Genomic DNA, 12131 nt, shown 5'->3' on the forward strand with positions numbered 1-12131 from the left:
TTTCAAAAATAGCAGACCTACAAGCTCGTATCGCGCCACTCGGTGGCGCGATATGAGCTTGTAGATCTGCTATTTTTCAATAGCTAAAGCATAACATGATGCTAACACCAAAATGGGTGCCCGGTCAGAATGGGCTAGACAAGCAAAGTGAGAGTGACTTGAACAGGGTTCAGAAGTGAACAGCAGTACGGGCAGTGTTAGTAGCATGAACAGGTTGTTTTGAGGTATGAATACAGGGAGGTCCTGGCCAGGAGAGTACAGAATTCATTCCATATGTTGATCTGACCTCCCCCATGCCAAAGCGCCAGTGCTCGCCCAGCAGTCTGCCGTCACCCAGGCGGATGCGCGTACGCGTGGGTCGAGGTCGTTTATCGCCCTCAGGGCATCTTAGTAGTAGTAGTAATATTAATCAGACCAGTGTGTGTGTCCAGTGGAAACCTCGTATGAATCTGATCTCAGGTCAGAATGGGTTAATAATAATAATAATAATCTGTACAGGTCTGGTGGCGTTGGACGGCTGTCTGTTTGCGGTGGGGGGGGGGCAGGGAGGGCCAGTCATAATAATAATAATAATCTGTACAGGTCTGGTGGCGCTGGACGGCTGTCTGTTTGCGGTGGGGGGCAGGGAGGGCCAGTCATAATAATAATAATCTTAATCTGTACAGGTCTGGTGGCGTTGGACGGCTGTCTGTTTGCGGTGGGGGGCAGGGAGGGCCAGTCATAATAATAATAATAATAATCTGTACAGGTCTGGTGGCGTTGGACGGCTGTCTGTTTGCGGTGGGGGGCAGGGAGGGCCAGTCCAGGATGGAGCGCTACGACCCCAAGACCAACGCCTGGCAGTTTGTGGCGTCGGTGGGCGTGTTCTCCTACTGCGACTCCCCTGCCGTGGTGGCGCTGGACGGGTTCCTCTACTACATAGGTATGTGTTGTTTATTTTTATAGTGGTGTTTTTAGCAGCAAATTTCAATTTTTAGTCTTTTAGGGCCGATTCATACTCCTATTTTACAGCTGTTTCGGCGCTGTAGTGCCGAAATGATTTCGGCTCGTCAGAAATTTTCAGTAGCACCGAAGAGCCGACTTTAGGACGGTACCCCCCCCCCCCCCCCCCCCGAACCTCAAATGACGTCAAATTGTAGGCTCTACAGCGCCGAACCGACTTTTATTCGGCTCTAAAATAGGAGTATGAATCGGCCCTTAGTCATAGTCCTCTTGAATAGTTTTCATTTTGTTTTAGTCGCATTTTAGTCACCATGTATGATTTAGTGTTGGTCTAGTTTTAGTTGACTAAATATCATAAGATTTACTCAACTAAATCTACAGTTGATTTAGTCGACTGAAATGTATGTTGGTGGGCCTTGATGACGTCGTAATGACAAGCTCACTTGTGAGCTTGTAGAATGTAGATCGTCTATTTTCAGGATGCCACTAGTCCAGGGCTCGAAATAGCGACCATTTTGGTCGCAAATGCGCCTGAATTTTAATCTTTGCGACCTAAAAGTATATTTGGGAGCACCAGTGCCACTACAAATAATTACTGTGGTGCGCCTGGCTACAGCGATCGATTGTAGAAAAACGGGCGCTCTGAGCCGCTCTCTCACATCCACTGCACTGCTCCTGTCTGCTAGCTGCACTAGCACTTGATGCTAACAAACCAACGTGTGTAGTGTGTAGTTAATTACTCTGTACGGAGCCTCTAGCTCCGGAGGCGGACCGGCTGTGTGTGTGTGTGTGTGTGTGTGTGTGTGTGTGTGTGTGTGTGTGTGTGCATGCGTGTGTGTGCGCGCACAGCCGCACACGCATGCAAGAGAGAGAGGGAATGAGAGAGAGAGGGAGGGAGAGAGAATAGCAGACTTGTAAGTGTTTCTACATAGCAGCAGTATTGATACTTTTACTTAAGTAAAACATTAGAGTAATTTATCCACCACTGATTAGAAGTGAGTAGGCATAGCTGTAAATATAATGTTTTAAATCGAAATTATTTTATATTAGAAATTTTAATTATATGATCTAAATAGGCTATGAAGGTGAAAAACACAAAACAAAGAATAAGAAAACAGGTGATGTGACTGGCCGGAATCAGTGTAGACTAGAGGGTCCTCATCTGGAGATGTTTGATGCCTCTGTCTCTTTGAAGAGATGGATGGATGAGGGACAGAAATCTGGACACTACATTTTAAATTCTGGCATGCATTTTTATACTTTGGTCATTTCATGTTATTTGTAAACCACGCGTTATATTATTGTTTTTACGAATGTAAAAAATTGGTGCTCCTTAGATTTCGGTGGGTGCTCCTAATTTCTTTCTGGTGCTCCTTCATTTTGAAATTGGTAGCACAAGCGCTACCAAGTAAAAACGTTAATTTCGAGCCCTGCACTAGTCCCTGCCTAACATTTTAGTCTACTTTTTATTTGTTGACTGAATGTGTCAAGTCTTAGTTTTAGTCATCATAGCTTAGTTTTCATTTAGTTTCCATTTAGTTTTAGTCGACGATCATTTTTCGTCTTAGTTTTAGTAGACGAAATCAACACTGCATCGCGACGCATTGTGAGCTATGTCGTCTGTTATGTACAGTAGAAAATGTACATCATATACGACCATTGAATGCGTTGTTATAGCAACCACAGATAGCACCTCTGTGTGAACCTAGAAAGATCTGACCCTTCGTTGTGCAAAAACTGTTGTCGTTTGTTTACACATTCCAAGAGGGAAAAGAATACTAGCATAAATAACTGCATAAAGCTAAACATGTTGAAGTTTGAACTAGATCATGACATTATAAATAATACAGTGTTGTATAATGTAAGTTTTGGATGTTACAATAAGTCATACAGAACAGAAAGATGCAGGACTCAACCGCACAGGTCACCACCGCTAGGCCAGGTCAGGTGGCGCTTTAACAGGCCAATGTGACAAGGGTGGGATATATTCCTCAGCCTAGTAGGAAAGTGTGTGAAAGATTTTACGTAAATTGCACGCTGCGTTCATGATTTGAGGCTTTTTCTCTACTACATTATTATTAATCAATACCACAATGAATCTTTCCACCACCTGTTGTCTGTCTGTATAGGAGGGTCTGTGATGGAGAGCGGCTACCGCACAGACGTGTCGTCTTATGTCTTCTATGTGTGTGTTAATCCGATATTAATCCTGCACATTAATGAACAAAAATGTAAAGTTAAGCATTACGACAATAGACCTGTTAATGAACCCTTCTATAATAAACATTTGTTTCTTAAATGAAATTGTTTTCATGTCAAGCTGAGGATTGGTCTAATCTGTAGGATTGACAGGAGAGATGATCAGAGGAGCAGAGTTTCTACCGTCATTATTATGATATGAACTGATGAATGGATATAGTTTCTCAGTGAAGGAGCAGCCAGTGTAAGAGTAGAGGTGAACTCTGGTCTCCACATCATAAAAGGAGACCAGACCCTCCTCATAATCCACAAACACTCCCACTTTCTGGAGCTCCTCTCTCACGGGGATGTGGACAGCAGGGCCAGCATTAGCCCAGTACTCGTTTCCAATCTTCAACATTATAGACCAGTAACCATTGTTGGGCCTCAGTGTGATCAGTCCCTTCTTGTTGATGGACTCTCTGACCACTCCTACCTCCCAGTTGGTCTTCCCTCCAACCTGAACCTCATAGTAGAACCTTCCTGAGGAGAAGCTTTGTTTTCCTAAAACACAGGCACGTGTAGAGACTCTCTCTTTGTTGTTTGGGACATTCTTCTTTACTTTTCCAAGACTCCAAGACTTTCCATCCTCAGACAGGACATAGGTAGACGCTGTATCAGGGTCCAGAGTTACATCCACTGCATATGTCTGGATCCTCCTCAGCTCAGCATCACACAGCTTCTTCTCCATCTGACTGAGTGTCTTCTCCAGCTGAGCCACAGCTGTCCTCACATTCCCCACATATGAAGACTGAGGGACATTGACCTTTGTCCAGTCCTTGGTGGGTGGAGGGGTGTTGATGGATGAGAGGTTCTGGAGGAGGTGGAGGTGGTCTTCAGTGTGTAAGAGCTGCTGCAGCTCAGAGCTTCTCTTCTCTAACTCAGTGATTTCCTGTTGCAGATCTTTGATGAAGCCTTCAGCCTGTTTCTCTGTTGTTTTCTGCTTCTCTTCGATCACATCAATGAGCTCAGCCTGTCTTCTCTCAATACAGCTGATCAGAGCAGTGAAGACCTGCACACTGCCTGCCATCAGTCTGTCTGCAGCTTTCTTACTGAGCTCTACTGAGTGTTGGACCGCCTGAATCTTCACTCGTCTCTCCTGGATCATCTGCTGAACTTCAGCCTCTGTCTTTCCCAGCTCAGCCTTCTTTCCTTCATATGCCTCTTCCAGAGAGACAAACTGGTGTGACTTGTGGTCTGACTCAGTGCAGAACTGACAAACACACATGATGTCACACGAAAAGATCAAATTACCTACCTAGGTTCCATCCTGGAGGCCAATCTTTCCAGTGATAAAATGGCCACCAACGTAATCAAAAAAGTCAATCAAAGAACAAGATTCCTTTACAGGATCTCCTCACTGGTCAGCAAAAACACCTTGAAGACCTTAACAGGAGCCCTCGTACAAGGTTTCTTTGACTATGCATCCACCTCTTGGTACCACAGCACCTCAAAGGCCCTTAAAACAAGGCTCCAGACCTCTCAAAACAAACTGGTCAGGCTCCTACTTGGCCTCACCCCCCGAACCCACCTCACCCCTGCCCACTTTGACAGGCTGGGATGGCTTAGGGTCGACGACAGAGTACAGCATCTTGCAATGGGTCTGGTCCACAAGATTCGATACACCACCAAGATACCCATGTACCTGTCTAAATACTTCCTTAATGTAAACGAAGTCCACACCCACAACACCAGAGGGAGTGCAACAAACCATGTACAACCCAGATTCGGCACAAACAAGGGACTAAATTCTTTTCGCTCCTATGCCACCAAAATGTGGAACGCCCTACCAACAGTCATTAACCCTTTCCGGGCACAGGGCGAGATCGGACGAGATTATTTTTTGATTTTATGCCGCCTAGGACGAGGTTGGACGAGATTTGTTTTTATATTTGCAGCCGCTATAAGACCCTCTCCCCCACCCTGTGACAAAGTTTGGTAGCACTGCGATAAAAGACAGGCCCTAAAGTATTCAATCACACCATGACAACACAGGCTGAGCCAAAAAATGTTCCCATGAGCCACAAAAAAGCAACAATTCTCCACTCCAGTCTGACCCAGAGTCGTCGCGGGGCACACTGACCCACAGCACATAGCAAGACAAAAGCAGATCAAAGACACCAGCGATCGATCAGGGCTAAAATGCCCCCCCAAAAAAACCTGGCCGGACCCCTAAACGAGCCAGCGAGACGCTCATGCCAGGCTACGAGCGAGCCAGCGGGCAGCCTGTTGGTCGCCGCCGTGGAGCCGTGGAAGTCCCCGCTGAAGTGCGGCCGTGGACGAGCTGGCAAGCGGCCGCCAGGTAATCCAGGCCCTGGCCAAACCACAATGCATGCCTTCCTGGTTGCCCTTCCAAATCCAGAGACTGGATCAGAGATTCAGAGATGGAAAGTTCAGACGAGGAGGAGGAACAGTCCAACACGCAAGGAAAAGAAAAAAGAAAACGAGATATTTCACCGGATCAGCTGGGAGCGGGACATCCGGCGGGGGCGGGACATCCGGCGGGGGACGAAGGTGATTGGCTTCCCATGAGACCGAAACGAAAATGTGTTCAAAGGATAATGAGTAGGCTAGTAAGTGCAATTTTATTTAGTTTTATTTAGTTTCGGACGGGGGTGATCTCGTTGCGACCGGGCCGCCGGATGGAGTAAATGGAGTTACTGTTTGAGTCTCATTCATGGGGTGAAAATAAGATTTATTCAACAAATTTATACTTTTTTTTACTTTAACTGCTTGAAGACAGTTAAAGAACGGAACATGCTACAAACATAATTCTTTTTTTGGGGGAAAGATGAGACTTATCACTTTCATATGAGTTATTTCATGACATTGGGACATATTCACATAATATTATATATGGGCTTTGACAGATTGGTCAAATGTCCACATTGCCTGGAGGAGAAGGGGAATATAATGAAAACAAACATGGCCTGGAAAGAGTTAAGACATGTGAATCCCTTGACTCCTTCAAAACCGCTCTCAAAGGGCACCTACGGATGGCTGCAATTCGAAACTGGCCTCTGTAAAATCTGAATCCCCCCCACCCCCCCACCCCATTTTCCCTCACTGTATATTGTATCTTTTCCCTTTTTTGCTTCCCATATGATGAATTCCTGTTCTGTTCTTTACCTACAGAGAAATGTCTATTTGTATGTCTCTAAATGTTTGTATGTCTTTAAATGTTATGATGAATTGAACAATGTGGACCCTGTTGTAAACAAGTGTAATGCTTAATTGGGTCGTCCACTCACAGTTGACAGTCTTTGTATTGAGTTTGTGCTTAAAATGTACTGTAAATTCTACAAACTGTTAATAAAGATTTCAATCAATCAATCAAAGTCAGTCTTACAGAACAGCTCCAGAGGTCTGTCATGTTTCTTACACAGAATGTCTTCCAGATTCTTCACGGGGTCGATTAGTTTGTGTCGTTTTAACCCCAAGACTCTGTGATGAGGCTCCAGGTGAGCGTCACAGTAGGAGGTCAGACACACCAGGCAGGACTTCAGGGCTTTGAATTTGGTCTCGGTACAGACGTCACAGGAGACATCATCTGGTTCAGCGGGTTCTGGGTTTGTGCTGAAAGTTTGTCTCCGCTGCTTTGACTTCCTCAACTGATCAGCCATCTCCGAGAAGACTTTGTTAACGGAGAACTTTGGTCTCTTGTTGAAGGGTTCGTCACACAGCGGGCACCGACACATTGATTGATTGATTGAAATATTTATTAACAGTTTGTAGAATTTACAGTACATTTTAAGCACAAACTCAATACAAAGACTGTCAACTGTGAGTGGACGACCCAATTAAGCATTACACTTGTTTACAACAGGGTCCACATTGTTCAATTCATCAAAACATTTAGAGACATACAACCATTTAGAGACATACAAATAGACATTTCTATGTAGTTAAAGAACAACAGGAATTCATCATATGGGAAGCAAAAAAGGGAAAATATACAAGCACTGGGAAAATATACAATATACAGTGAGGGAAATGGGGTGGGGGGGTGGGGGGGATTCAGATTTTACAGAGGCCAGTTTCGAATTGCAGCCATCCGTAGGTGCCCTTTGAGAGCGGTTTTGAAGGAGTCAAGGGATTCACATGTCTTAATGACTGTTGGTAGGGCGTTCCACATTTTGGTGGCATAGGAGCGAAAATAATTTAGTCCCTTGTTTGTGCCGAATCTGGGTTGTACATCCTTAGTGTCCCAGTAACGTGTGATGCAGCTGTTGCAGTAGTTGTGTCCACATGGAGTCGTGATCGGATCAGTGAACACGTCCAGACAGATAGAACACAGGAACTGCTCTTCAGACAGGAGACTGCTGGCAGACGCCATTTCTTCACGCTGGAAATAAAAAATATTGATGCAACTATAATAATAATAATAATAATGTTTAGCTCTGTTCGTTTGTCTCTCTGTGTGTCTCTGAGAAGCTAAGCCCTCTGGCACCACTGGATCAATGAAACTTTGTATGTATAGTGGACATCAGTTCTCTCTCTCTCTCTCACACACACACACACACACACACACACACACACACACACACACACACACACACACACACACACACACACACACGCACAGAGAGAGAGACTGGACTTTAATTCCCTGTTAATGAATAACTAACAGGGCAGTCAAAGTATGTGCAGACTTTCTGTGCCCAGTAGAAAACAATATAACGTCATAAGATGATGAAAGTAGCCTTAAAAACTAAAGCTAGGCCACGACTGGGCTTTATGGCTCAGGATATAAAATGTACTGTCCTGACTGTCTGTCTCTCTGTACTGTACTGTACTGTACTGTACTGTACTGTACTGTACTGTACTGTACTGTACTGTACTGTACTGTACTGTACTGTACTGTACTGTACTGTACTGTACTGTACTGTACTGTACTGTACTGTACTGTCCTGTACTGTACTGTATTGTACTGTACTGTACTGTACTGTACTGTACTGTACTGTACTGTACTGTACTGTACTGTACTGTACTGTACTGTACTGTACTGTACTGTACTGTCCTGACTGTACTGTCTCTCTCTTCACTTAGTCGCAATTTACAACACTAGATTATTTTAATAATGGGATGATTTATTTTTATATATATATAATGGGATGAATCTAGAGCTGCAATACCCTCCATTGACAGCCCATATTTGATCAAATTGAAATGTCCGCAGCTGTAGCGCAGGCTTGATTCTGCAAAGCGTTTGTTTCATAAAAATTCACCATAGAAATGTCATTATGAACTTTTTGTCGAGAAATTCTGTGCAGGTGATTCTTTGATTAAGTGTTACGTAAATGTATGCGAATCCAACAATGACCACAGTACAAATGAAGCTGTGTATTCAGCATTTATTTCAGAGGCCTGTGGCCTTTGTGGATCCTTGACCTGAGAATGTTGAATGGAGAACCACTGACGTAAAGTGATGCTGGTCAACTGTTTTTAGACGGGGAATGGGAAATAAGTTCCACCAAAATGTCGCACAGAACTCCTTTTCACAGTAGACAATACAGACATGGCTGTGTATTTAATAACACTAATAAAGGTATAGAACGTATGACCCCATGTGGATGATTTACCTACATGTAACACCGTCATGGGTTACACATGTAACAAATGTACCCTCCTTACAGGTTCAGTTAACCCATTCTGACCTGAGATCAGATTCATACGAGGTTTCCGCCGGACACACACTGGTCTGATGAACCCATTCTGACCTGAGATCAGATTCTAAAAATGTCAGTCGTTCTTCGATTTTTCAAAAAATAGCAGACCTACAAGCTCGTATCGCGCCACTCGGTGGCGCGATATGAGCTTGTAGATCTGCTATTTTCAAATAGCTAAAGCATAACATGATGCTGACACCAAAATGGGTGCCCGTTCAGAATGGGTTAAATAATGAGTATTCAGGATTTTACTGTATTCAGTTTATTCACTGTTGTCACCACATGGAATTAACAATAAGGTAATACAATAAACAATAACAATCGCAGGCCATAATAATACTATGATATGATATGTCTGTAGGAAGGTCTGTGATGGAGAGCGGCTACCGTACAGACGTGTCTGTCGTCTTATGTCTTCTCTGTGTGTGTGTGTCTGTAGGAGGGTCTGTGATTATGTCTTCTATGTGTGTGTCTGTAGGAGGGTCTGTGATTATGTCTTCTATGTGTGTGTCTGTAGGAGGGTCTGTGATTATGTCTTCTATGTGTGTGTCTGTAGGAGGGTCTGTGATTATGTCTTCTATGTGTGTGTCTGTAGGAGGGTCTGTGATTATGTCTTCTATGTGTGTGTCTGTAGGAGGGTCTGTGATTATGTCTTCTCTGTGTGTGTCTGTAGGAGGGTCTGTGATTATGTCTTCTGTGTGTGTCTGTAGGAGGGTCTGTGATTATGTCTTCTCTGTGTGTGTCTGTAGGAGGGTCTGTGATTATGTCTTCTATGTGTGTGTCTGTAGGGGGGTCTGTGATTATGTCTTCTATGTGTGTGTCTGTAGGAGGGTCTGTGATTATGTCTTCTATGTGTGTCTGTAGGAGGGTCTGTGATTATGTCTTCTATGTGTGTGTCTGTAGGGGGGTCTGTGATTATGTCTTCTATGTGTGTGTCTGTAGGAGGGTCTGTGATTATGTCTTCTATGTGTGTCTGTAGGAGGGTCTGTGATTATGTCTTCTCTGTGTATCTGTAGGAGGGTCTGTGATTATGTCTTCTATGTGTGTGTCTGTAGGAGGGTCTGTGATTATGTCTTCTATGTGTGTCTGTAGGAGGGTCTGTGATTATGTCTTCTATGTGTGTCTGTAGGAGGGTCTGTGATTATGTCTTCTATGTGTGTGTCTGTAGGAGGGTCTGTGATTATGTCTTCTATGTGTGTCTGTAGGAGGGTCTGTGATTATGTCTTCTATGTGTGTGTCTGTAGGAGGGTCTGTGATTATGTCTTCTATGTGTGTGTCTGTAGGAGGGTCTGTGATTATGTCTTCTCTGTGTGTGTCTGTAGGAGGGTCTGTGATTATGTCTTCTCTGTGTGTGTCTGTAGGAGGGTCTGTGATTATGTCTTCTATGTGTGTGTCTGTAGGAGGGTCTGTGATTATGTCTTCTATGTGTGTGTCTGTAGGAGGGTCTGTGATTATGTCTTCTCTGTGTATCTGTAGGAGGGTCTGTGATTATGTCTTCTCTGTGTGTGTCTGTAGGAGGGTCTGTGATTATGTCTTCTCTGTGTGTCTGTAGGAGGGTCTGTGATTATGTCTTCTATGTGTGTGTCTGTAGGAGGGTCTGTGATTATGTCTTCTATGTGTGTGTCTGTAGGAGGGTCTGTGATTATGTCTTCTCTGTGTGTGTCTGTAGGAGGGTCTGTGATTATGTCTTCTATGTGTGTGTCTGTAGGAGGGTCTGTGATTATGTCTTCTCTGTGTGTCTGTAGGAGGGTCTGTGATTATGTCTTCTATGTGTGTGTCTGTAGGAGGGTCTGTGATTATGTCTTCTATGTGTGTGTCTGTAGGAGGGTCTGTGATTATGTCTTCTCTGTGTGTCTGTAGGAGGGTCTGTGATTATGTCTTCTCTGTGTGTGTCTGTAGGAGGGTCTGTGATTATGTCTTCTATGTGTGTGTCTGTAGGAGGGTCTGTGATTATGTCTTCTCTGTGTGTCTGTAGGAGGGTCTGTGATTATGTCTTCTATGTGTGTGTCTGTAGGAGGGTCTGTGATTATGTCTTCTATGTGTGTGTCTGTAGGAGGGTCTGTGATTATGTCTTCTATGTGTGTGTCTGTAGGAGGGTCTGTGATTATGTCTTCTCTGTGTGTCTGTAGGAGGGTCTGTGATTATGTCTTCTCTGTGTGTGTCTGTAGGAGGGTCTGTGATTATGTCTTCTCTGTGTGTGTCTGTAGGAGGGTCTGTGATTATGTCTTCTCTGTGTGTGTCTGTAGGAGGGTCTGTGATTATGTCTTCTATGTGTGTGTCTGTAGGAGGGTCTGTGATTATGTCTTCTATCTGTGTGTCTGTAGGAGGGTCTGTGATGGAGAGCGGCTACCGCACAGACGTGTCGTCGGCGTACCGCTGCGACCCCAGGATGAAGCCCGTCCCCGCCTGGTCGCAGCTCGCGCCCATGAGCGTGGCGCGCTTCGGAGCCGCCGCCACCACTCTGAACGGGAAGATCTACGTCATGGGTAACACTGTCAATACCATTAATACCTGATCTATCTGCTGTATATCTATGATACCACTCTGAACGGACAGATCTACGTCATGGGTAACACCGTCAAACCATTAATACCTGATCTATCTGACGTACTGAATATCTATGATACCTGTTCTACCTTCCGTATATATATATATATATATATATATATATATATATATATATGATACCTCTTCTAACTATTATACCTGTTCTATATCTATGACGTCATACACTTTATACCTGTTCTTAAAGCTAGGGTACGTGATTTAAGTGTCGCATAGCTTTATATATTGTGACAGTAATCCTTGCGCTTCCATTCAGTCTGTCTCTCACAGCTAGAAGGACCTGGGTTCCATTCAATTTACAATTTACAATGTAGGCATTTAGCAGACGCTCCTAATCCAGAGCGACTTACATTTAGCAAGAACAAAAAGCATGGCAATACTTCACATACATAAAAGAGTAGTTATCATGAAACATGCGTAAGCTAAGAACGTAACAGTGGAGTATCTATATAATGAAACTATACATATAAACTATACATACTATACTATTCATATATACTATAAAGTGCTATGACTACATAAAATGCAATTCTAGTGCTGTCTACGTAACATGCTAAGTCTGTATAAAATGCTATCTAAGTCTACATAAAGTGCTATCTAAGGGGGTGGGGTAAGTGCTATGGGCCATGATGGAGTCCGAAAAGGTGGGTTTTCAGACTACGGCGGAAGATTAGGGAGTGATGCTGCAGTTCTGACTGTGATGGGAAGTGCATTCCA

At 44.0% G+C, this 12131-nt stretch overlaps 3 protein-coding genes and 1 long non-coding RNA gene across 6 annotated transcripts in view; 2 read left to right on the top strand and 2 right to left on the bottom strand.

Annotated features, from left to right (window-relative positions):
• LOC310879282 (histone-lysine N-methyltransferase Smyd1-like) overlaps positions 1-12131 on the bottom strand; it is a 294932-nt gene that overhangs the window by 254123 nt on the left and 28678 nt on the right. The window lies entirely within an intron of this gene.
• Positions 1-12131, top strand: part of LOC310879296 — a 229250-nt gene that overhangs the window by 205938 nt on the left and 11181 nt on the right. The window lies entirely within an intron of this gene.
• The window catches only part of LOC310879277 (kelch-like protein 23), a 33021-nt gene that overhangs the window by 13545 nt on the left and 7345 nt on the right, over positions 1-12131 (top strand). For both annotated transcript variants that reach the window (XM_083793826.1, XM_083793827.1), the window contains 2 exons: positions 749-922; positions 11174-11335. In XM_083793826.1, coding sequence (XP_083649952.1) covers positions 749-922; positions 11174-11335 — 336 coding nt within the window. The remainder of the gene's footprint in view (positions 1-748; positions 923-11173; positions 11336-12131) is intronic.
• On the bottom strand, positions 3275-7516 carry LOC310879569 (zinc finger protein RFP-like; the record flags this gene model as incomplete). The annotated part of the gene is made up of 3 exons (XM_083794344.1): positions 3275-4434; positions 6530-6839; positions 7376-7516. 3 exons carry the CDS (start codon positions 7514-7516, stop codon positions 3275-3277), a joined length of 1611 nt encoding a protein of 536 aa, XP_083650470.1.

This window comes from Protomyctophum parallelum (genome assembly GCF_964188405.1).
Source record: "Protomyctophum parallelum genome assembly, chromosome: 21".
Classification (NCBI taxonomy): Eukaryota; Metazoa; Chordata; class Actinopteri; order Myctophiformes; family Myctophidae; genus Protomyctophum; species Protomyctophum parallelum.